This window comes from Microcebus murinus, chromosome 3, assembly GCF_040939455.1.
Source record: "Microcebus murinus isolate Inina chromosome 3, M.murinus_Inina_mat1.0, whole genome shotgun sequence".
In the NCBI taxonomy this organism is placed as follows: domain Eukaryota; kingdom Metazoa; phylum Chordata; class Mammalia; order Primates; family Cheirogaleidae; genus Microcebus; species Microcebus murinus.
In genome coordinates this window covers 20614697-20639295 of record NC_134106.1, presented here as the reverse complement: position 1 = coordinate 20639295, position 24599 = coordinate 20614697, and the positions used below count along the sequence as shown (strand labels likewise).

Genomic DNA, 24599 nt, shown 5'->3' with positions numbered 1-24599 from the left:
AAATACAGATGAAGCTTTGTTGGCTTGCCCACTGCTCACCTCCTGTTGTGCAGCTGGGTTTCTAACAGGCCATGGACTAGTACCAGTCTGTGGCCTAGGGATTGGGGACCACAGGTTTACAGAATCTCTAAGAGGTCTAGTGAACCAAGCTTGGAAGCTACCACTAACAGTAAAAATGGCCAAAATACCACAGAGCTGGGCTTTTGAAGATTCTGCAACTTATACCACTGACATCATGGCCTGGACATTACTAGTGTCTGATTTAATGTCTATGGCAGAAGTGTATGACTAGTAGAGCTTAAAGCATTTTCTTATGCCTTGCCAGCAAGAGAGGTTGGTTTTCGATTTCTATAGTGGGTAGGAAATTTCCAAATATGGGAAGGAAGTTTAAAAATTCGTAGTCAAAAAAAAAAAAAAGTCTATCTTATTCCCTTTTTTTTTCATTAAAAGGGACCCTACTATGTATGATTCCATACCTTGCCTTTTTCATTTTAATCATATTTCTTCCATCTCTTTCCACAAATGAGTAACAAGGATATTCATCTCAGTATTGTCTATAATAACATTGAGATGTTAACCCTAGGAAATGTTAACTATAGGAAGTTAGTAACAATTATTATACAAAACCCAAACAATGGAATGATATGTAACTATAATTATGCTGAATGTTAGGAGTTTGAAGGTCAACTTGCTCAAGTTTCATAAAAAATTGAAAGATACAGAGAGGTGGCAAGCAGATGGAGATAAAAATACCACATTCATAATGATAAAACTGTTGGAGATAAAACAGCCTTGGTGCGAGGGCCAAATGGGCTTGCTAGTGCATTCTGTCCCCAGCTTCCTTAGGTCTAGACCTGTGGATATCTCCTCTGTGTGAAAGTTTGGTTCTACAGAGGAGGCATACTTGCTGTGGGGCCATTCGTGCTAGCGTCTTCCCCTTCCTATCATGCTTCCTCCACACCTGTATAGGTTTCTTCTGAGAGCCTTCCAATAAATTATTCGCACAAGGAGTCAAGTCTCAGTTTCTGCTTCCATACGCTTAACAAATAGCTATAGAATTTTTGCAATGAGAAATTTTCTAAAAATGAAAAAAAATGTTATTTTTATTTTGAAAATTAAAATCTCATGTTGATTCCAAGATAAAGCATGTCCAGGGTTTGGAACTGTAATTCATAGCCTAAAAATACTTGATTTCAATTTTTTTTTTGAAGCAGGGTCTTGTTCTTTTGCCTGAGCAGTGGCATCATTATAGCTCACTGCAACCACAAACTACTCCTGGGTTCAAGTGATCCTCCTACCTCAGCCTCCGAAATAGCTGCAGATACAGGTGCATGCCAACACACCTGGCTTATTTTTCTATTTTTTGTAGAGACAGGGTCTTGCTATGTTGCTTAGGGTGGTCTTGAACTCCTGGCCTCAAGTGATTCTCCCATCTTGGCCTTCCAAAGTTTATTTCATTTTCTATACCACAATTAAGCTGAAGTTTGTCAAAGCAGGCCATTCACTTAACCATGAGAGGGTCAGACTTCAATTGTTTTCTGTTTTCATTTTAGCTGCTGTTTTTTTTTTTTTTTTTGATAGAGTCTCACTCTGTCACTCTGGCTAGAGTTCAGTGGTGTCATCATAGCTCACTGCAAACTCAAACTCCTGGGCTCAAGCTATCCTTCTGCCTCAGCCTCTCGAGTAGCTGGGACTACAGGCATGTGCCACTACACCTGGATAATTTTTCTATTTTTTGTAGAGATGGTGTCTTGCTCAAGCTGGTCTCAACCTCCTGGCTGTTACTTAAAGCTTGGCACATGTTCTCAAGGCTGCATCAGAAGAATGAGAAAAAGTGGTTTGAGGAGGAAGAAAAGAGAAATGTTTATTACTTTGCCAGCAAATGAGGAGGATGGAGACTCCTGTCTAAAATGCCATTGTCCTCATAATAAGCAGAAATACAGAGCTTTTAAAGGTTGGGTTCTCAGCTCCAGGCAATATCCAACTACAGTCGATGATTCTGATTGACCCATCTCCTTACCCAGGACCTCCCTTCATCAGGTCCAGGGTAGGCCAGCTCCTATTGCACAAATAACAAATAACTTACCTTGCCCTCCCAACCACTGGCCCGAGGCAGGGATTCAGGCTTTCCTTCTCAAAAAGGAGTGTAGGATGTGTTAAAGAGACAGAAAATATTTTTGCTGTTTTTTTCAGGGCATTCCTTCTGTTACCTGGTCTCAAGTGATCCTCCTGCCTTGGTCTCCCAGAGTCATTTTAGCAGTTTTTAATAAAAATTGTATATAAATTTATTCCTGCATCTTCTGAATTGCTTCTTCCTTATATTTTCCCTTTATTTGGCTTTCTATTCAAGGATCTTTTTATGCTCTTTGTCCAGTTTTAGCCTAGTGAGAACCACTTTGCTATGGTGAGTGCCCACATGGATAATTGTGCCATTAGCCTTCTCTTGCCACACCTGTTCAATGTAGGTGACATATTTCTTTCTGTAGACCTGGACTACTTTGCCAATTTGCTGACTTTTATAATGTCCTTGCACAACCTGAACTTCATCATCCTTTTGCATGGGCATGGATCAAACATTGTACTTCTGTCTCAGCTCTTTGGAAAGAGGGGAAGACAAAATCTTCCTGTGAATGTGAGAAGGTGCATTGAAATGCCTTTTACAATTCTTGCTTTGATCAGAAGTCACAAAGAGATTGAACTTAATTTTGGCCACTGCAATTTCAGTGATAGCCTCAAAAGGGAAGAGCCCAGACCTCTATTTCTTTATTTAAGGACCACTGCAAGAGGGTCTTACAGTGGGGGAGAGGGCCTGGACTCAATTCCCAGACCTCTATTTCTTAATGTGAAGGAAAGTATTGTTACGCTTAGAAGGGCAGAGGAGTGGGTGGAAATTGTGGAAGTGGTGACAATGAGTGTAGGTTTCACTTTTAAGACATTTACAAAGGAAAAAAAGGGAAAAAGGCAAAAAAGCAAAAAAGGAAAGGCAAAAAAGCAAAAAAGGAAAGGAAAGCAAAAAAGGAAAAATAATTTGATATGGTAGCATGGTAGGGTAAAGAAACTTCTTTAATTAAGCTGGAAGAGTCTTGCATATGCTTATTGAAGGGGGTGGAGAGTAATTAGAACTAGAAAATAACAGGAAAAATAGAGATAGTTTATGGAGCACCATTCCAAAGAAGATGAGAAGGGATAGAATCCTCTATACAGTATGCAGTATACTGAAGGAAAGATTAGCCTATGGTGAGGAGGATGAGGTTAGGATTGGCAAGTTTATGGGTAAATCTAGGGGTGGAAGGAAGGCAAGATGAGACCACAACTGGTAGCCACTATTTTTACATGATGTATGAACCAATGTTGCTAGCTAAATTAGGAGGCAAAAGTAGAGATAGGGGTCATCAGGGGAGTGGCAAATGCTGATGGAAGTTATCAGAGCTAAGTCAAAGGCTAAGTTGATTATAGAAACTGCATCTATAAAGCTAAGAAAATTTTGACTCAATCAAAAAATGGTCAGTGGGTGAGTGAAGAATAAAAAAGAAAAAACAAAGAACTATAGAGGATCTCTTTTTAGGTGGCAGGGTTTTAAGAAGTTATATCTGGCATCCTTTGAAGGGTGGGCCTGAGAGGGTGTGAGTGGAAACAGACTATTTAAGGAAATCTAGAACTAGGGTGGGGATGATGAGAGAAATGCAAATAGGTATAACAGATTGAATTAATACACATTGGGACAAAAATACTCTCTGGGGAAGCATAATTTTATTATAATAAATTGTCTAGATCTGTGGAAGATTAAAAGGTAGGAACTGCAATATCACAATCTCTACCCTTAAAACTAAAATCTGGGGATGGAGCTCTAGAAATGCAACGTAAGTACAGTTAGGAGTATCTGACCTAGTAGGGTCTGAAGACAAGTTGCAGTAGAGTTCCAGGTCCAAGCAACAGGTAAGCCCCAGTCACTAGCTGGGGATGGAGAAGGGCTTCTTTTTTTTTTTTTTTTTTTTGAGACAGAGTCTCACTTTGTTGCCTAGGCCAGAGTGAGTGCCGTGGCGTCAGCCTAGCTCACAGCAACCTCAAACTCCTGGGCTCAAGCGATCCTCCTGCCTCAGCCTCCCAAGTAGCTGGGACTATAGGCATGCGGCACCATGCCCTGCTAATTTTTTCTCTATATATTAGTTGGCCAATTAATTTCTTTCTATTTATAGTAGAGACGGGGGTCTCGCTCTTGCTCAGTCTGGTTTCGAACTCCTGACCTGGAGCAATCTGCCCACCTCAGCCTCCCAGAGTGCTAGAGAAGGGCTTCTTTTTTTTTTTTTTTTTTTTTTTTTTTTTTGAGACAGAGTCTCGCTTTGTTGCCCAGGCTAGTGTGAGTGCCGTGGCGTCAGCCTAGCTCACAGCAACCTCAAACTCCTGGGCTCGAGCGATCCTTCTGTCTCAGCCTCCTGAGTAGCTGGGACTACAGGCATGCGCCACCATGCCCAGCTAATTTTTTTATATATATATCAGTTGGCCAATTAGTTTCTTTCTATTTATAGTAGAGATGGGGTCTCGCTCTTGCTCAGGCTGGTTTTGAACTCCTGACCTTGAGCAATCCACCCGCCTCGGCCTCCCAGAGAGCTAGGATTACAGGCAGGCGTGAGCCACCGCACCCGGCAAGAAGGGCTTCTTAAACTGAGTATAAGCATAGGCTTTGGGGCGAGGTAGTACATGTCACCAGTGTAATGGATAGTGCTATGAGTTACTAAAGAAATTTGGGAAAATATATTCATATCAATTGCTAAAATGGGGCTATTTGATCAATGACTGATGGGAAAGTATCTAGATGGCCCGTCATATTCCCTACTTTTTTGTTTTTTTGCATAACACACTCCTTTAAAAAAGTTGATAAAAAGGTATGAAACTTCTCAAAAAAACTCACATATAACACAAAACATCATCCATAATTTTATGGGATCCACAAACTTCTGGAATCTGTCCATGGACTCCAAGTTAAGTACTGCCCTCACCTGTCTTTACTCCCAATAGGCAGCCCAATACTCATATTTCAGAATACAGTGGTTTGGAAGAAGCTTCTGGAAGCAGGTGGATTTAGGAGATCAGCAGGCATTACTACATTCTTTTTACTTTACAGAGTATAAAGACATAGATAATACAATGGAAGATGGCACATTATGGATCTTTCAGAAGGCTGTTATGGACACTACAAATAATGGTTTCTGATGACAGACACAGCTGAATCATTCAGCAAATATTTATTGGGCACTTGATATATGCAGGCCCTGTGCCAAGGACTAGACTCACAGAAATAAAAAGGACACCAGGCCAGGTTCACTGGCTCACACCTGTAATCTTAGTACTCTGGGAGGCTGAGGTGGAAGCATTGCTTGAGGTCACGAGTTCATGCCCAGCTTCAGCAAGAGCGCACCGTCTCTACTAAAAATAGAAAAAATGAATCGGGCATAGTAGCACGCATGTATGGTCCCAGCTATTTGGGAGGTTGAAGCAGGAAGATAGCTTGAGCTCAGGAGTTTGAGGTTGCTGTGAGCTATTATGATGCCACAGCACTCTACCCAGGCAATAGAATGAGATCCTGTCTCAAAAAAAAAAGGACACCATTTTTGGCCTTAATTCACATGTAAAAGTGTGAATGTAGTTACTAGTGGCCTTAAAAAAAAGTCACATAGAATTCGTCTGAGTGGAGTGAGCCAGCGGAGTGGTTGTGCTGTCGTGTCTCAGAAACCGGTAGTGCTTACAACCATGGCTGATCAACTGACTGAATAGCAGATTGCAGAATTCAAAGAAGCTTTTTCACTATTTGACATGGATGGTGATGGAACTGTAACAGAAAAGGAACTTGGAACTGTAATGAGGTCTCTTTTTTTTTTTTTCTGAGACAGAGTCTTGCTTTTTGTTGCCCAGGCTAGAGTGAGTGCCGTGGCGTCAGCCTAGCTCACAGCAACCTCAAACTCCTGGGCTCAAGCAATCCTCCTGCCTCAGTAGCTGGGACTGAGTAGCTGGGACTACAGGCATGCACCACCACGCCCGGCTACTTTTTCTATATATATATATATATATATTTTAGTTGGCCAATTAATTTCTTTCTATTTATAGTTGAGACGGGGTCTCGCTCTTGCTCAGGCTGGTTTCAAACTCCTGACCTGGAGCAATCCGCCCGCCTCGGCCTCCCAGAGTGCTAGGATTACAGGCGTGAGCCACCGCGCCCGGCTGTAATGAGGTCTCTTGAGCAGAGTACTACAGAAGCAGAGTTACAGGACATGATTAATGAAGTAGATGTTGATGGTTACAGCACAATTGACTTCCCTGAATTTCTGACCATAATGGCAAGAAAAAAGAAAGACACAGACAGTGAAGAAGAAATTAGGGAAGCATTCCATGTGTTTGATAACGATGGCAATGGCTATATTAGTGCAGCAGTTTTGTTTGTGATGAAAGGCCTTGAAGAGAAGTTAACAGATGAAGAGTTTGTACAAATGACAGCAAAATGAAGACATTGTACAGAATGTGTTAAATTTTTTCCTTTTTACTTCTATAGCCAGTGGCAGCAAATGTGTTAAATTTCTTGTACGAAATTATTTGCCTTTTCTTTGTAACCTTTGTAAAGGTTTCTCCTTACTGTCAGCAAAATACACATGGATGGTAACTAGGACTTCATTCCTCCATATTTTCTTCCCTTACCTTACTGTCATTGTCCTGAAACCTTACTTTAGAAAATTGATTAGTAAGTAACATGTTGCATGTGGCTTACCCTGGATATGTCTAAGCCCTTCTGCACATCTAAACTTAGATGGAGTTCGTCAAATGAGAGAACATCTGGGTTATGCCTTTTTTTAAGGTAGTTTTCTTCAGGAACTGTCAGCATGTTGTTGAAGTGTGGGGTTGTAACTCTGTCTGGGCTATGAACAGTCAACAATATGTGCTTAAAAGTTGCACTATTGCAAAACGGGTGTATTATTCAGGTCCTTATATACTACTTTTTTGTATTGTCGGCCCTGTACCAGAAACATTTTTTTTATTGTTACTTGATTTTTAAACTTTGTTTAGCCACTTACAGAAAATATGCTTATGGCACTATTTGTCTTAAACCCATTCCAAGTTGTATATTTATTTTACAATAAAAAATTACAACTGAATAAAAAGTCATCTAAGTGTGATGCATTCTAGGGCAACAGAAAGGAATCTGAGCTGGCAATTTGATTTTTGGTTTCTCCACATTCCAGACTCACGTTTGGCAAGTCACTCAATCTCAGCTGCCTCATCTATCAAATGGGGCAAACCAGAGAATTGTTGCAAATCTTGAAAAACATAACCCTTGTAGCAGTAAACATAAACAAAAGAGAAAACACAAGTACGGGACTTAAAGTGATAGTTGGCGGGGTCACCCCTTGAGGGAAGAGGCCGCTGATCCAGTTCTCTACAGCCAGCTCGGCTCCTCACACACCGCCGGGATCCGCTCAATTCGCCTGCCTGGATGGATCAAGTTCCGCTTCCGCAGGCGGATTTTCGCTGTGGGCGTGTAGCACCCGGCGTGCTACGCAGGCTGCGGTCGGGTCTCCCTGGCGCGCATGCTCCTACGGGGAGGCGGAGACCGGAAGAGAGGGGGCGTGGCGAGGAGCCGCAGAACGCCGGCTCGGTCTCTCAGCGGCCGTGCTCGGGAGGCGGGGGCGCGCGCGCGCTCGTTCGCGCGGCCGGCTGCGTACAGTAGTGACGGCCGCGCGGGAGCGGTCACATGACCGTAGCGGCAGCCTGTACAGTAAGAACCCAATATGGCAGCGGCGGTAGCAGTGGCAACGGCAGCAGGAGGACCGGCCGCCCCATAGACCCCCCCGCGCACCACCCCCGCCGCTTCCTCTGCTTGGGTGCTCCTCCGGCCTGACTTCCCCTTTCTCCCACCTTTCCCAGCACCGCGGGAAAAGCAGCGCAGGGCAGAGCAGGCAGGGAGGGCGGCCGGAGCCCGGACACGGGAGCCTCCCAGTCAGTTCAAGACCCGACATGAGGGAAAAGGGACGTAGGAAGAAGGGCAGGACCTGGGCGGAGGCCGCCAAGACGGTAAGGGGGAGGGAGCGAAGGGGAAGGCCGGGAGGATTTCGTTTTCTTGCCGCCCGCCAGTCGCACGGTGAAGGGAGGTGACTGGCCCAGCGACCCGGCTTAGGGGGCACAAAACCGCGCGGAGAGGGCGGCGGTTAGTGTCGGGGTCGAGATCCCTGTGGGAATGGAGGCGCCGGACGGAAGGTGATCGCCGCCGTGCTGTGGCTTCTCCCAGCGTCTGCGACGAGTCCTCTTGGTGTTTTGAGGCTGTCTTTCGGGGTCACGTCGCTCTCACTCCCACTCTGAGGTAGCCCCCTCCCCGGCACCGGGTCTGTTATGCTTGCACTGTAACCGGTTCTCTTCCCTTGTGGGGCTGGAGAGCCCCCATTGGATGCAGATAGGAGGCGGCTTGTGCGTGCATCCAGCCCCGGAAAGAAGAGGGGAGCACTGGAGCTTGATAGAATTTACCCGCTACAGCAGACATGCCTTCTGTCCCTGGGCCCCCTGCTTATCTGGCTCTCGGTGCCGACGTGAGATCACTAGGCTTTTGTTTTTGTTTGCTGTTGGAGCTGAAAGTGCAGGAGATGTTTAGAAACGAAGTAACAGGTGGGACTTGTAGAATTTTTTTTTTCTGTTTCCGTAGAGACCTACTCTGAACAAGGCAGCAATGCATGGTGGGACGTGTAGTTTACTCGGCCTTCACTTTTCCCTAGCCAAAGTCATGATGGCCTAACAAACTTGTAATTAATGGGTAAATCAGTTTTTTCCTCCTGATTTTGTTATAACGAAATTTAGTGGTAGGTTTAAAAAAATGGAATATTGAGGATTAGTGAGAACTTTCAGTATGTTTTAAGAAAAAAAATTAAAAGCGGTTTTGTATGTAGAGATGAAACGTTAGGAGAAAGTGAAGTTCATTCCATCGTTGAGGGTGCAGCAGAAAAGTAATAGGGCATTAAACAGCAGCGTTTTAGTAGTGGGAAGTGAGAGGTTTTCACCTCTTAAATGGTGAATGATGGCAGTAATACTTGGACAACTTGGAGAACCCTTCTACGTAAACCCTTACTATATGTCGTATGATTTATTTTTTAAATGAGAGTTCTACCAATTTATTTTTTAAATGAGATTTTTCTGAATACAAAAGTAATGATCCCTGGGGGGGAAATTTGGAACATTATAGAAGTATAAGGAAGAAAATAAAAAATTGCATATTTCAATCCTCATCTGTCCCATATTAACATTTTGGTATATTACCATCTTTTTATTTCTTTTTTATTTCTCAATATCTGAGTCATACTGTTTATTCAATCTTCTGCATTTGTTTTGTAAACTTTGCATTTATTTCGTAAACTTTATGCATTAGGGGGTTGATGAATCTTCAACTTGTATTTCTGTTTGAGTTGGAAATGTGAAAAAGTGCAAAAATGGTAGTTTTTATTTATTTATTTGAAATGCACTTACAGTATATTTTCACGATTGTAACTGTGCTGGTAGTTTCTCTCTAAAAGATTAAAAACTAGAAATAATAATTTTGTGATGGTGAAGAGGTTGCTTCTGTACAGAAGGCTGTTTTAGTTTCTACTTGGTAGATACCTCAAGACCTCTTTCTGTTAAGAGAAACATGGTAAATTTTAATTATAGGTAAGCAGACTCTAACTAATTATGTAAATTAATTTTCTTTTTTCTTTTTTTTTGAGACAGAGTCTTGCTCTGTTGCCCAGGCTAGAGTGCTGTGGCATCAGCCTCTCACAGTTCAAACTCCTGGGCTCAAGCAATCCTCCTGCCTCAGCCTCGGAGTAGCTGGGATGACAGGCATGAGCCATCATGCCCTGCTCATTTTTTTTATATACATACTATTAGTTGTCTAGCTAATTTCTATTTTTTTTTTTAGTAGAGACGGGGTCTTGCTCAGGCTGGTTTCAAACTCCTGAGCTCAAATGATCCTCCCACCTCAGCCTTCCAGAGTGCTAGCATTACAGGTGTGAACCACCACACCCGGCCAAGTTTCAAGAATCTTAAGAGTGCTTTTTGAATTATGATCTCTTTGGATAAAAAAGCCTAATCATTGGGAGGTTGCATCTACTGCTTAGCTGTTACTATAATAAATTAGTATATTTATTCATTTCATGCTCTAGCTAGCTTTAAAATAGTATATATTTTCTCCTTTTTTTTTAAGCCAGTCAAATTTATCATTGTTGGGGGGACAGTTGTATACCAACTTTAGTGACACTAATATTAAATGTGTAAATATTTAAAAGATGGAAAGGCTAGTTTGAGTAATAAGAGTTCTGAGTGAGTTCCTGAAGGAAGTACTGTATTAGTAGCTTTAGTAGGTTGTTATTTTTATTTGATGGTGGCAAATATGTAAAGCCCCCGTCTAGGTGAAAATGAATTTTTTTTCCCCAGTGACAATCTCCTTCTGTTGTCCAGGCTAGAGTGTAGTGGCATCATCATAGCTCACTGTAGCCTCAACCTTCTAGCCTCAAGCAATCCTTCCCCTTCAGTCTTCCAAAGTGCTAGTACTACAGGTGTGAGCAACCATGCCTGGCCCTAAGTGAAAATAAATTTTAGAAAGAGAATGGTGACGCTAAAACTTTTTTCTCGTAGCCAAAATCTAGAAAACACTATTCTTTTGGGGTTGTTTTATAAACAGTGAGGAGATTAAAATAATCTAAGTGTTCAAAAGTGTTCTGCTTGTGGGAGAGATACAAGTAAAAGTAATAGGACAAGACAAAGGTACATCTGTATATTTCAGACTGCAGAATAGAGATCAGAAAATTAGTGCTTTGACAAATGAAAGTAACTTTGACCTAACTTAAGAAATGATGTTGATATTTAGAAGATCAGGAGGACTAAGAAAAGGGGTTGTAAGGCTTAAACTTATTTCTTAGGCATTAAGGTGTCAAGTGTTTTAGGAACAGAGGTTCAGCAAGGAAATAATGAAATTACTGTATTTATTAATACAGGCAGTAAGTCCTTTTTTGCTCTTTGAGACAGGGTCTCACTATATCACCCAGGTTGGTCATGAACTCCTGGGCTCAGGCAGTCCTCCTGCCTCAGCCTCCTAAGCAACTGGGACTATAGGCATGCACTGCCACTAGCTATGTAAAAAAATTTTTTTACAATTGGGGTCTCAGTATATTGCCCAGGCTGGTCTTGAACTCCTGGCCTCAAGCAATCCTCCTGCCTCAACTTCCCCAGTAGCTGGGATTACAGGTGCAAGCTACTGTGCCTGGCTAGTATCTGCTGCTTATTTCATTATGGCAGCTGCACTGTGGAGCTATCATGTTTTTGGACCGTTTCTTGGCCTTTCAAAGTGCTGGGTTTACAGGTGTGAGCCACCACCTGGCCAATGAAATTTAAATTGAAAAACTTGTAATAAGTCAGAGATACTGAGAACCATTACATTGATTTTAGAACTGTGTTTAAAGTTAGGCTTATTAAACAAAAAATATTTGATGACACCCTGAGGATTTTAGCAGTTTTTGCAAAGCAGAACTTCAAAATAGCATAATCTTCTTTATTTGTTTTCTTTTTGACTTTTCCCTTGCCATAACTAGGGTAGCATTAAAAGACATGTCCTAAAAATATAAGAGAGTGTGCCTGTGTGGATTGTAGGTGGAAGGAACAGAGGGGCAAACCTTAGAGATTGTATACTAGTGGGACCTATGGGTAACTTTGGGAGTGAAATGGTTAAAATATGAGAAAAGAAGTATGGGTCTTAGAGGTGAGGAGTGCAGTCTGTAGTGTAGATCTTTGGGATATGATATGTAGATTGAAGGAAACGTTTTTAATTCTAGATAGACTTCATTAATATTATTTTGAATGTACATAAGATTTTAATTTTTGTCATTTACCTTAAGTTACTTCAGGGAATAAGGCGAAAGAAAACTTCTATTAAGGGTATAACACTGTTTGGTTAATTACTTCGATGTAGGAAAATGGAAAATTATTGAAAAATGTAATAAAAATAGAATAATTAGAAAAATGTTTAGGAAACGTCTTAAATGCACTTTAGAAAAACAGATTTGTTAGCTTAGAAAGTTTCAGTACTCTTAGCTTTTACTATGAGTAATGTTTTTTCTTAAAAACGAAGGAGTATGGTCAGGCCTGGTTATGTCCCTTTGGATATATTGACAGGGGCAGAGTCCTTTTAAGTCTGTGTTTGTATTATATTTGTAGTTGTATTAGAATCTCCAGGAGAGAGTGTGCAGCGTGAAAAACATTCAACAAACGATTATTTTTATAATATAAACTATAGAAAGTAAAACTGGACAAAATCTTCCTTTGCTTGTGGAATACATAAAAATTAAAGTGAGTAAGCATTGTAAGCAACATGAGCAAAAAATTGAAAAACTGCTCTGATGTATAATTTTTCAAAACAATAACTTCATATTTACATTTGTGAAATTACTTTCTGTGGGTCTCTTTGTCCTAGGTGACTTGATGTAACACTCTGCTTGACTGATCATCTTCCATGTTATTGAAGTAAAGTTCCCCTGCGTTTTGCTTCTTGAATTTTGTGTTATTAAGTTCATAATCTTTTCATCCTGTTTTTATGCCCATGTCCTGAAAGCCCACAAACCTCCTAGTTGTTGAAGAAAAAAATAAAAACAAAACCTTTCTTGGACATATAAATTACAAATTTCTGTGAAGTTGCTGCTGCTGTGTCTCTCCTAGAATTCTGAGAGAGATGTATTCTGTCTACTGAGAGGCTGTGTAATTTTGCTGTGGGTGAAAGGACATTATTTTTTCACTACAAAAGCTGTCTGGAAGGAGGCCAGTGTGTGGAAGATGTAACTATAGGGAGCTGATCAGCAAGAATGTTTAGTAAAACCTGCTATCTTTGTTTACCAAAGAACTCTGAATGCCCCTCTATTTCTGTATTCTTTCTTTCCACATGTTGTATAGGTCATCCTCATAGTTTATGGTGTTGTACAATTTAGCATTTTAGTACAGTCTGATTTATTATGTTTTTAGTGTTGTTAAAAGGTTCTTGAATGTACTAAATTTTAGGACTCTTTATGTATGACTTAGAAACAAATATTTAATAGTATTACTTCAAATAGATTTCCTATTTGTTATATAGGCTCATTATTTTAAAAACATGACAAGTAGAACAGAATTAATTTGGGTGAGTCACTATACTGTTTAAAACAAGGATTAAGTGAAAGTCTGCATACGGTAATATTAAAAATATTTAGTTACCATGCTGAAATTAACTGTGGTTGATAGTTTGTTAAATTTAGCTTTCTGGACTTTTTGCCCTGTATATACAAGGAGATACATCCATATATATTTTACATAAAGTTCTGTAACTTTATTTTATCAATAACATGGATGTCTTTTCATGTCATAACTTATGTATCTGCCTTATGTTTAATGGCTTCTTGGTATTTCACTGTTTTGGGGTGTACCATCATTTAAAAAATCAGTCCCCGATTACTTGACGTATAGATTACTTATGGTTTTTTTCCTTTTGTAACAGATACTTCAGTACATCCATCTGAGTGTGTATGTTGTGCAGTACATTGTGTGTGTGTGCATATGTGCATTTGTGTGAATGGAATTGTTCGGTTAAAGGGTATGTAAGCCTGGCACAAATGGGAGCACCTGAAGCCCCAGCTACTCGAGGCTGAGGCAGGAGGAGGGACGATCACTTGAGTCCAGGAGTTAGAGGTGCTAGTGTGCCATGGTTGTACCTGTAAATAGTCACTGCATACCAGCCTGGGCAATGTTTTTCTTAAAAAATATATAAGCTTGAATTTATGGTATGTCCTTACAAATTTTTAAAACTTTGTGCCAATTTATATGTTCCCTTCCAAAAATTTTAAGTTTCCAATAATTTTCCTACTTTTCTCTGTAATCCAAGGAATATATCAATCTTTAGTCTTTGCCATTTTGATATTAATATATTAGTGAAGCATTTCTTTGATTATTTTGTTCAGTAGAACTTGATGATCATGTTCTATGTCTGTGCAGTCCATTGTGGTAACCACTATTCATACATGAACATTGAGTACCTAAAATGTGGCTCTTGTGACTAGGGAACTGAATTTTAAATTTTATTTAATGTTAATTACCTTCAGTTTGTTTATTTATTTTTCTATTTATTTATTGAGACAGAGTCTTGCTCTATTGCTTAGGCTAGAGTGCCATGGCATCAGCCTGCCTCACAGCAACCTCAAACTCCTGGACTCAAGTGATTCTCCTGCCTCATCCTCTCAAGTAGCTGGGACTACAGGTGAATGCCACCATGCCTGGCTAATTTTCTACCATTTTTAGTAGAGACGGGGTGGTCTTGCTCTTGCTTAGCTGATCTTGAGCTCTTTACCTCAAGGCATCCTGCCCCCTCAGCCTCCCAAAGTGCTACGATTGCAGGAATGAGCCATGTCACATGGCCATACTTTGAGTTTGTTTATTTATTTACTTTTTTTATTTTTTGAGACAGAGTCTGGCTTTGTTGCCCAGGCTAGAGTCAGTGCTATGGCTTCAGCCTAGCTCATAAGCAACCTCAAACTCCTGGGCTCAAGCAATCCTACTGCCTCAGCCTCCGGAGTATCTGGGATTACAGGCATATGCCACCATGCCTGGCCAATTTTCTCTCTCTCTCTCTCTTTTTATATATATATATATATATTAGTTGGCCAATTAATTTCTTTCTATTTATAGTAGAGACGGGTCTGCTCTTGCTCTGGCTGGTTTCCAACTCCTGACCTTGAGCGATCTACCCGCCTCGGCCTCCCAGGGTGCTAGGATTACAGGTATGAGCCACCGCACCTGGCCCATACTTTGAGTTAAAATAGCCACATTTGGCTAGTGGCTACAATTATTGGACAGCACAGATGTAAAGTAACTTCCTGTACTTATTGACTATTTGCAATTTTTTCAGTAAACTTGTCTGTTCAGTTATTTTGCCCCTTTTTTCCTTGATTCTTGGTCTTTTTCATACTAATATTTGAGAGTGCTTTGCAGATAAAGGAGATTAGCCCTTTGTCATATGTTGCAGATCTATTCCCCAGTTTTGTCTTTTGACTTGTTTTATGGAGGTTTTTTTCTCTACCCAGACATTTTTTTAATGTTAATATAAACAAATTTATCAATATTTACCTTTTATTCTTTCTAGGTTTTGGGTCTTGTTATGAAAGATTTTCCTCTCAAAGATCATAAATTAAGTGCTTTTAAATAATGGTAGCCCTGAAGGCATATCTTCCCTAAGTAAAATGACATTTTTATTGTGGACAAGTAGGAGGAAATTCTGTTTATATACCCATAAGACTGTGCTTCTTAAAGGCAGAGGCTTTCTTTTAAAAATTTCTGTGTGCAGAGCTTAACTCAGTTTCTTGCATAGGAGTGCTAAATCTTTTCATTTTTTTGTACCTATCTTAAATTGGAGCTAAAAGAGAAGACATTATTCTCACTTTTAAGAGAGCATAATTTAATAAAGCTAATCAACTGTAGTAAGTATTGTTTGCCAGGAAAACTGAATGAGTATCTTTCTTTATGAAAGAAAATTATTCCAAGATACACCAGGGTATTTGCTTCCAAAGACTCTTTTGAGTACATTGGGCCATTGGAAAATGTCTGTGATAATTCTTACTTCTGACCTTGCTTGACAGGGCTTAAATTGGTTAATGGTTAAATATACATGTACTTGGTCTTGGGCATTAGAGGTCACTGTAAAACTTTTTAATTATAGTGTCCTCTGAGTAAATTGATCCATCTTTTGGCAAAATTATATCATGAAAGACTTTTCATTTGAAAATGCATTGGCTATTAACATTAATTAGCAGTTGATACTACGTTTAGAATGGACTTTTGTTGGAGTCCACAGCTTGGGATGTCCCACATCATCTTGAATCTTTAACTCACTGATGTTTGAATTATTCAGTAGCTGGTTTAGCCATATTCAGTTTCAAATAAGTGTTCACTTGTGTTAGTGACTTATTTCTAAATAGTAATAGAACATTTTAAATGTATTGCTATTGACTTATAGTGACTAGTTTCCTATCAGAGAGATTCTGACACATTTTGTAAGAATGGATGTACCCATGAAATAAAGTGTTATGAAAAGTTTTCTCTTTTGTATATATTTTGTGTTTGTGTGAAAATGTCAAAAAATGCATGTATTACAAGATAAATGGAAAAACAGTTTTCATATGTATCATTAATAACGTGTGAAAGAAATGATGAGAAAAGAAAGGACTATTTTTAATAGCAACTTGGGAATAGACTCAACAATAAATGTGTAGACCTTATTTAAGAAAACTACATAATTATTAGCTGGTGGTTAAGACCATGGACTTTGAATCACACAAATATGGATTTGATCTTGGCTTTACCATTTATTTTGTTAGCTAGGACAAGTTATTTAAACCAGTGCTCAAACATTAATGTGCATAGGAATCATCTGGGCATCTTGTTATAATGCAGATTTTGATTCAATAGGTCTGTGGTGTTGTCAGAGATTTTTCGTTTCTGACGAGTTCCCAGGTGATGCTAGTGCTGTGACCCAGTGACCACGTTTGGAGTTGTAAAGCGTTGTACTTTCTAAGCTGTTTTAATTTTCTCAACTTTAAAGTGAAGATAATAATAAAACTAACCATTTGGGGTGTTAAGTGATGAGGTGAAAACGTATGAAAAGTTCTTTGTACAATGCCTGGCATATTGTAAGCACTGTTAATATTTCTGAAAAATTAGCCAGGTGAGCTGCCTCACACCTGTAGTCTCAGCTACTTGGGAGGGTGAGGCAGGAAGATCGCTTGAGCCCAGGAGTCTGAGGTTGCTGTCAGCTAGGCTGATGCCACGGCACTCACCTGGGCAATAGAGTGAGACTTTCTCCAAAAAAATAAGAAATAATAATAAAATCAGATATTTCTGAAAAATTAATGTGGGTCATTTTTTGTTTCTGCATGGGAAAACTAAATATTGTAAAGATGTTGTTAACATAAGTGCAGAGATTGAGACAGTTCTAATGAAAAGCCCTTTAACCTTAGGGACACCTCATTTTGCTGCTTGTTTCCCAGGGTCAGTGTGGAATCACACAGACTTAAGCTAGCTGCCTTCAGGAGGTTCTATACAAAAATTCCACTGTCTGACTTACACTTCAACTGTAGACATCTCTATCCTATATCTACCCCTGGTTTGCACAAATATATTCAACTCCCCTTCTTACCCCCCTCCCATTTTAGTAGTGATGTTTGGATATAAGTCTAACTATATTTTCTTATGTATTTAAAATTAATTGATTTTAGTCATGAGTAATAATAAAATACTGTTTTCATCTTTTCTTCTGCTTTTGAACTTAAAAGAGTGTGTTCCGGTTGTGTCAACTGCAAATCCCTTTGTTCCCTTCATTTATGTTTATACTTAACTACTTACTCTGTCTTATGTTGGAACTTTTAGGAAACAGAGAACCCACTGTTTTTTCCTGTTTGAGTTGACACTATAATAGAAGGTAAACTAATGATTTATCTAAGAGATAATGATTTATATAAGTTTTATGTTTTTGGTTACTAATAGTACCCTTTTGTCTACTATGCCTTTAGTGGGTTATTGCTGATGTTTATGTATTTAAAAAAATATGTTGTCATGCCTTTAAAAAATATATTACTGAGTACAGTGGTGTCACCTGTAGTCCTGGCTACTTGGGAAGCTGAGGCAGGAGGATAGGTTGAACTCAGGATCCCACACTAGTCTGAGCAATGTAAACTAGACCCTGGCTCTTACAAAAGCAAAACAAAACTATCTGTCTATATATATGTATCTTGTGGGACTTTAGTTTTAGTAGGCAGAATTCTAAGGCCCCAGGACTCCCATCCATATAACCCCTTCCATTGAGTATGGGTAGAACCTATGATTACATTGGGATTTAACTCCTGTTGTTCAGTTACAACCACAAGGATGAAAGATTTAGCACTGGTAATTACAGTTGCCCCTTGAACAACATGGGTTTGAACTGTGTGGGTCCACTGAGAGGCAGATTTTTTTTTTCCAATAAATACAGTTGGCCCTCCATATCAGTGGGTTCTGCATCCACAATGAAACATGGATGGAAAATACGGCATTCTCTGGATGTGAAACCTGCATATATGGAAGCTGACTTTTCAGACTTTACACATTTGCAGGTTCCACAGAGCCCTGACTTCAGGACTTCAGTATGCATGGATTTTGGTATCCGCTGGTGGTCCTGGAACCAATCCCCCATCGATACCAAGGGATGACTATACTTTGACTTTAAGCAAAAGGATGATTCTGACCTTATTAGGTAAATCCTTTCAGACAGGATCTAGAGATCAGAGAGAAGAGGAATTTGAAACAAGAGAGATTCTCTTTCTGGTCTTGAAAAGAAGAAAACAACCATGTTGTGAATTGCCAGTAGAGAAGACCATGTGGCAAGGAATGGCAGGCAGCTTCTAGGAGCTGAGTGACTCCCAGCTAAGAGCCAGCAGGAAAGTAGCCTCATTCCTCCAACCAAAAGGGACTGAAATCTGCCAACAACTAGTGAGCTTGGAAGAGGACTCCAAGCCTCAACTGAGTTCACACTCAGCTGACATTTTGTGATTTCAGCCTAGTGAAAGCATAAGTAGAAGATCCAGCTGACCTTTGCCCAGAATCTTGACACACAGAAACTGTGAGATAAATTTGTGTTGTTTTACTCTAAGTTTGATAATAAAACTTATGATCACAAATTTGTTCTGAGATTTATGAAGCTGCATAATAACAAACTAACAGCAATACCAAAATTTGGGACAGTGGTAGAGCAGGGTTGTTCTCAGAGGTTTGACTTGGGTATTCAAGGATGATGGATAAACATTTACAGGTGAATAGTAGGTAAAGGAATTCCAGGCAGAGGGAAGATTGAAAAATGCAGGGTATGTTTAATGTAATTCACCTTGTGTGTTACAATTTACCTTTGAACATTGTGAAGTATGATGGCAGATAAAGCCAGAAGTAGGTAGGGGTCAATGTGGAGGGATATAGAAGTTGGGCCGGCAAGTATTTTTATTTAGGAGTAACAGAGAATTTTTATGCAAGAGATAATATTATATCTCTGTTTTAAGCAGATTGGGCCATTTGTGGGATTTATTAAAGGGCCAGTGCTGGGCGCAGTGGCTCACGCCTGTAATCCTAGCACTCTGGAAGGCTGAGGTGGGCAGATTTTTTGAGCTCAGGAGTTCGAGACCAGCCTGAGCAAGAGTGAGACCCCGTCTCTACTATAAATAGAAAGAAATTAGCTGGACAACTAAAAATACATAGAGAAAAAATTAGCCAGGAATGGTGGTGCATGTGTGTAGTCCCAGCTACTTGGGAGGCTGAGGCAGAAGGATTGCTTGAGCCCAGGAGTTTGAGGTTGCTGTGAGCTAGGCTGACACCACGGCACTCTAGCCCAGGCAACAGAGTGAGACTCTGTCTCAAAAAAATAAATAAATAAAAAATAAAGGGCCAGAAGGCTGGTGAGAGGGGATATAAATATCTTTTCCTGTCCTTCAAAATTTTCTCATTTCATACCTCTTTTACCTATAATTATCCTACTTGCAGCTTTTCAACAGAAGCCTTTGCTTAAGTTCTGCCAGCCTCCTGAAGTTTTCCCACTTGAAAGAAGTCCTGGAACATGCTTTGACACGACAAAATCCTACTATTCTTGAAGGAAAAACGAAGCAAAACTCTTTTCCCCAGTTATTCTAGCTTTTGTTGATTTTTCTTTTCTTTGAATTTCTGTAGCACTGTTTTTCCTTACCATGGTCTTCTGTACTGTTGGCTTTCGGGTTGGTTCATGTGGTAGAATTAATCCGGGCTATGTACTGGTATAGTATACCATTTGTATTGTATTCTTTGTGAATACTGCTTCCTGGAGTTGTACGCCACCATGGCTCTGGGAGTGACCATTAAATATTGATATGTTTCTGACAAAAATAAAAAGACATTTTTGCCATGAGAATACCTGTTATTGGTTTGGAATATTAAAGTCATGTCTTGAGAATGATGTAAGGGGCAATAAGGGCAACTGTTTCCCAGTGTTTTATTTAGTGTCAGTTTGCTTCATATATATTTCCCAGATCTGTTTTCTAGCAGATAAGATATAGCAAATGACAAAGGTTTAATGAAAATGTTTCTCAAACTAGATTTCTTATAAACATAAACCTCCTACCAGGAATTTGTAGATTAATTCAAGGAGTTCTGAAAGTTGTCTATGAATTTAGTTTTGTGGGTTTTTTTGTTTTGTTTTGTTTTTGAGAGAGAGTCTCACTCTGTTGCCCAGGCTAGAGTGCTGTGGTGTCAGCCTAGCTCACAGCAACTTCAAACTTCTGGGCTCAAGTGATCCTTCTGCCTCAGCCTCCTGAGTAGCTTGGATACAGGCATGTGCCACCATGCCTGGCTAATTTTTTTCTATATATTCTTAATTGTCCAGCTAATTAATTTCTTTCTTTCTTTCTTTCTTTCTTTCTTTCTTTCTTTCTTTCTTTCTTTCTTTCTTTCTTTCTTTCTTTCTTTCTTTCTTTCTTTCTTTCTTTCTTTCTTTCTTTCTTTCTCTCTCTCTCTCTCCTCTCTCTCTCTCTCTCTCTCTCTCTTTCCTTCCTTTTTTTTTTTTTTTTTTTTTTTTAGTAGAGATGGGGTCTCGCTCTTGGTTAGGCTGATCTTGAACTCCTGAGCTCAAATGATCTGCCCGCCTCGGCCTCCCAGAGAAGTTATGTGTTTTAATGCTAATCTTAAAAGTTGTATATTTGTGACTTGCCTTGTGATATGGGTGTTCATATTTGATGGAGTAGTCAGTCAGTAAGGAAATATGATGCATTTGTACTAAGGGAAGGTCACAGCTGTCATGATGGTGCATTAATGGAATGAAGGTTTCACCATAGTTTGAATAAGAAAATGTAGGTATATGTTGTGTACATGAGCACATCTCAGAAGGTCTCATGTAGTAGCAGCCAAGACATGGTGATATAGTTAACAGTAGGGGTATTTTAATTTTTACTTAAAACAGAAGTTCATTGTTTTATATTTGGATTTAAATTGTAGATTTATTTTTTATAGTTTAACAGTGATAAGCATAAGAGGTTTATACCTGGCATTTTATATATATATATATATATACACATATATATATATATGTATATATATATATATATGTATATATATATAATGTTATAATTTAAAGCTAACAGCAGCAGTGTGAGCCCTGAGATTTTTTCTTTTAAATATTAATAAAGTTTGAGATACATTACTTTAGATATTTTCTGTGATTTGGTAAAAGATTACCATGTGTACAAGAAACTAAATCAAACCTTTCAAAACCTGTCCTTCATTTTGTATTTCATTTTTCATTCTTTTCTCAAAATGTAAAAACCTAGAATCATCCTCTATGTTTCTAAGGTCACCTGCCAGTAAAAGTCTCACAGATTTTTGAAATCTATTTTCTTGGTTCCATTTCCATTCCCCTGCCTTAGTTGTTATAGTTTGCCAAACTGGATTTCATTGTGTACATGTTAAAGCCCCCTCCAACCCATCTGTCTTCCTTGTTGTTAGAATAAATTTTTAAAATGTGAGTCTCCTTGTGATCTTCTGTAATGTTTCTTTTCTTAGGTTTTGCTAACTCCTTCTTACCTGCCAGTAAGGTGAATTCTAGAGTTATGGCCTGATACTAAAAGCATTTTATTATGATCTTGCCCTTGCCTCTCTGTTCAGTTTTCTCTTTGACTATTTCTTCCCTGTGCCTGATACTTTGTTAGTAATAGATGGTTCTTGAAACATGCAATTTCATCTATCTGGTCATGCCTATTTTATTTACTTTTTCTGGAATTCCCACACCTGTTTTCACTTGTTGAATTCACTTCTATTTCTATTTTAAATTCCAAATGAGAATTTGTCTTCAGATAAGTTAGTTAATTTTTGCTCTGAGCTTCTTTATTTTGTATTTTTTGATTTGGTTGCATTTTATTGTGTTGTAATATATCTTCTCTACTAAAATAAGAACTTTTTTGAGGGCTAGAATTGATGTCTTTTTAAAATTTTATTTTTTATCCCTAGCATCCTTCATGCGATCAGTACCTGGCACATAATAGGCATTTAATACTTGTCAGATTAATTTGAAATGTATTTTGTGACTGATTCCCCCTCCCCCACCCTTCTTTGTGGTACAGGATATTGGTTTTTTGTTTTTTTTTCTTTGAGACAGAGTCTCACTCTGTTGCCCGGGCTAGAGTGCCGTGGCATCAGCCTAGCTCACAGCAACCTCAAACTCCTGGGCTCAGGCGATCCTCCTGCCTCAGCCTTGGGGGTAGCTGGAATTACAGGCATGCGCCACCATGCCCAGCTTATTTTTTTTCTGTGTATTTTTAGTTAGCCAATTTCTTTCTATTTTTAATAGAGATGGGGTCTCACTTTTGCTTAGGCTTGTTCGAGCTCTTGACCTCCAGCGATCCACCTGCCTGGGCCTCCCAGAGTGCTAGGATTACAGGGGTGAGCCACCATGCCTGGCCGGGTATTTGTATCTTTTAGCCTTAATATATTAAACAGAGATATTAAGTGGTTGGAGAATGGAACCAGGAATTGTATATATCATGTATACTTGTGTAATTGTTGTCCTTATACATCCATTGTCAAGCTGCCTGGTTCTCTTGTGCCTTAAAACATTATAATCTCCCTTCCCCTCCCCTCCCCTCCCCTCCCCTCCCCTCCCCTCCCCTCCCCTCCCCTCCCCTCCCCTCCCCTCCCCTCCCCTCCCCTCCCCTCCCCTCCCCTCCTCCTTCTCTCTCTTTCTCTCTTTCTTTTCTTTCTCTCTCTCTTTTCTTTCTCTCTCTCTTTTCTTTCTCTCTCTCTTTCTCTCTTTCTTTCTTTCCTTTGTTTTTATTTTTGAGAATCTTTGTTCTGTTGCCCCAGCTAGGGTACAGTGGCCTCATCACAGCTCACTGCAACCTCAGACTCCTGGGCTCAAGTGATCTCCCTGCCTCCTGAGTAGCTGAGACTACAGGCATATGCCACCCATACTTGGCTAATCTTTTCTATTTTTTTTGTAGAAACAGGGTCTAACTTTTGCTCAGCTGGCCTCGAACTCCTGACCTCAAATAATTTGCCATACCCCTTGCCCCCCCCCCAGAGTGCCAGGAAAATGTATGGTGACAGTGTGAGCCACTGTGCCCAGCCAGCACAATAATTTCTAAATTGCTTTGGTTGACTTTGTGTCAATTTTAGATATTTTCTTAATCTATATGTAATCAAACATTTTTTTAGTGCTCTTTCTTATTTATAACCTAGATAAGGTTTTATACTTTATAGATTTACTTCACGTTAGTGTTTGCAAAACTTGGTTCTAAGTTAGGATTAATGTTTTATTTTTTTACTCTATTAATATTTAGATTTAAAAGAAATATATTTAAGTTATAAGAATATGTAACAGGTTTCCCCCATTTCACAAATTTCATGAATGTTTTATATTATAGGAATAATATAACATTAAATTAATTGGAAAATAGAGGGAAAATATCACTCAATCATTCTACCATCTGAAATAATACAATACGTTGAATTCTGATCTTCTCCAATCTTCCTGTCATCATTTACTTTGTTGGATTTGGTTCACTGGATTTTGTTGAAGATTTTTCATCTATGTTCATAAGAGATAATGGTCTGTAGTTTTCTATTTTAATGTTGGCCTCATAGAATGAGTTAGTAAGTACAGATGTTCGTTGATACATGATGGGGTTACATCCTAATAAACCTATCATAAATTGAAAATAATCCTAAATTGAAAATGCATGGTCGACTGGGGGTTCTCTGCTACTGCCCAGCATTGTGAGAGAAGTACAGTTTCTATTGAGTGCATGTGACTTTTGTAACATCATAATTTTGGAAAAATTTTAAGTCAAACCATTGTAAAATTGAGGACTGTTTGTATTCCTTCTGTCTTCTGGAAGACATTGTAGAGAATTGGTATAATTTCCTTCCTAAATGTTTGGTAGAATTCACCAGTGAACCCCTGTGGGCTTGATGCTTTCTGTTTTGGAAGGTTATTATTAATTCAGTTTCTTTCATAGGTACGGACTTATTCAGATTGTCTATTTTTTCTTGTGTGATTTTGTCAGATTGTGTCTTTCAAGGAATTTGCCCGTAGGTTATCAAATATCTAGGTACAGAATTGTTCAAAACATTCCCTTACTCTTTTAATGCTCATGAGGTCTGTAGTGATATCTCCTCCTTAATTTCAGATACTGCTAATTTGTGTCTTCTCTCTTTTTCCTTAGTTAGCCCAGCTAGAGGCTTATCCATTTTATTGATCTTTTCAAAGAACAGCTTTTGGTTTTGTTGGCTTTGCTGTATTGATTTCCTATTTTTAATTTCATTGATTTTTACTCTAACTTTTAATCTTTTTTTGCTTGCTTTGGATTTAATTTGCTCCCCCCACCCCAGTTTCCTAAGATGGAAGCTTAGATTATTGATTTTAGATCTTTCTTTTCTAGTACATAATTCAGTCTCTAAATTTCCCTCTAAGCACTACTTTTTTTTCCTTTTTTTTTTTTTTTTTTTGGATGGTATCTCACCACATTGTCCAGGCTGGTCTTGAACTC

General features: G+C 39.2%; 1 protein-coding gene and 1 pseudogene across 2 annotated transcripts in view; one reads left to right on the top strand and one right to left on the bottom strand.

Moving 5' to 3' along the window:
* Positions 1 to 2285: 2285 nt before the first annotated feature.
* Positions 2286 to 4970, bottom strand: LOC105884297 (large ribosomal subunit protein uL24-like; annotated as a pseudogene).
* Positions 4971 to 7320: 2350 nt separating this feature from the next.
* The window catches only part of ASXL2 (ASXL transcriptional regulator 2), a 110704-nt gene continuing 93425 nt past the window's right edge, over positions 7321 to 24599 (top strand). For both annotated transcript variants that reach the window (XM_076000612.1, XM_012788150.3), the window contains exon 1: positions 7321 to 8058. Coding sequence is in view for 1 of the 2 variants with exons in the window: in XM_012788150.3 (XP_012643604.1) it covers positions 8002 to 8058 (57 nt within the window). In the remaining variant the exon portion in view is untranslated. The remainder of the gene's footprint in view (positions 8059 to 24599) is intronic.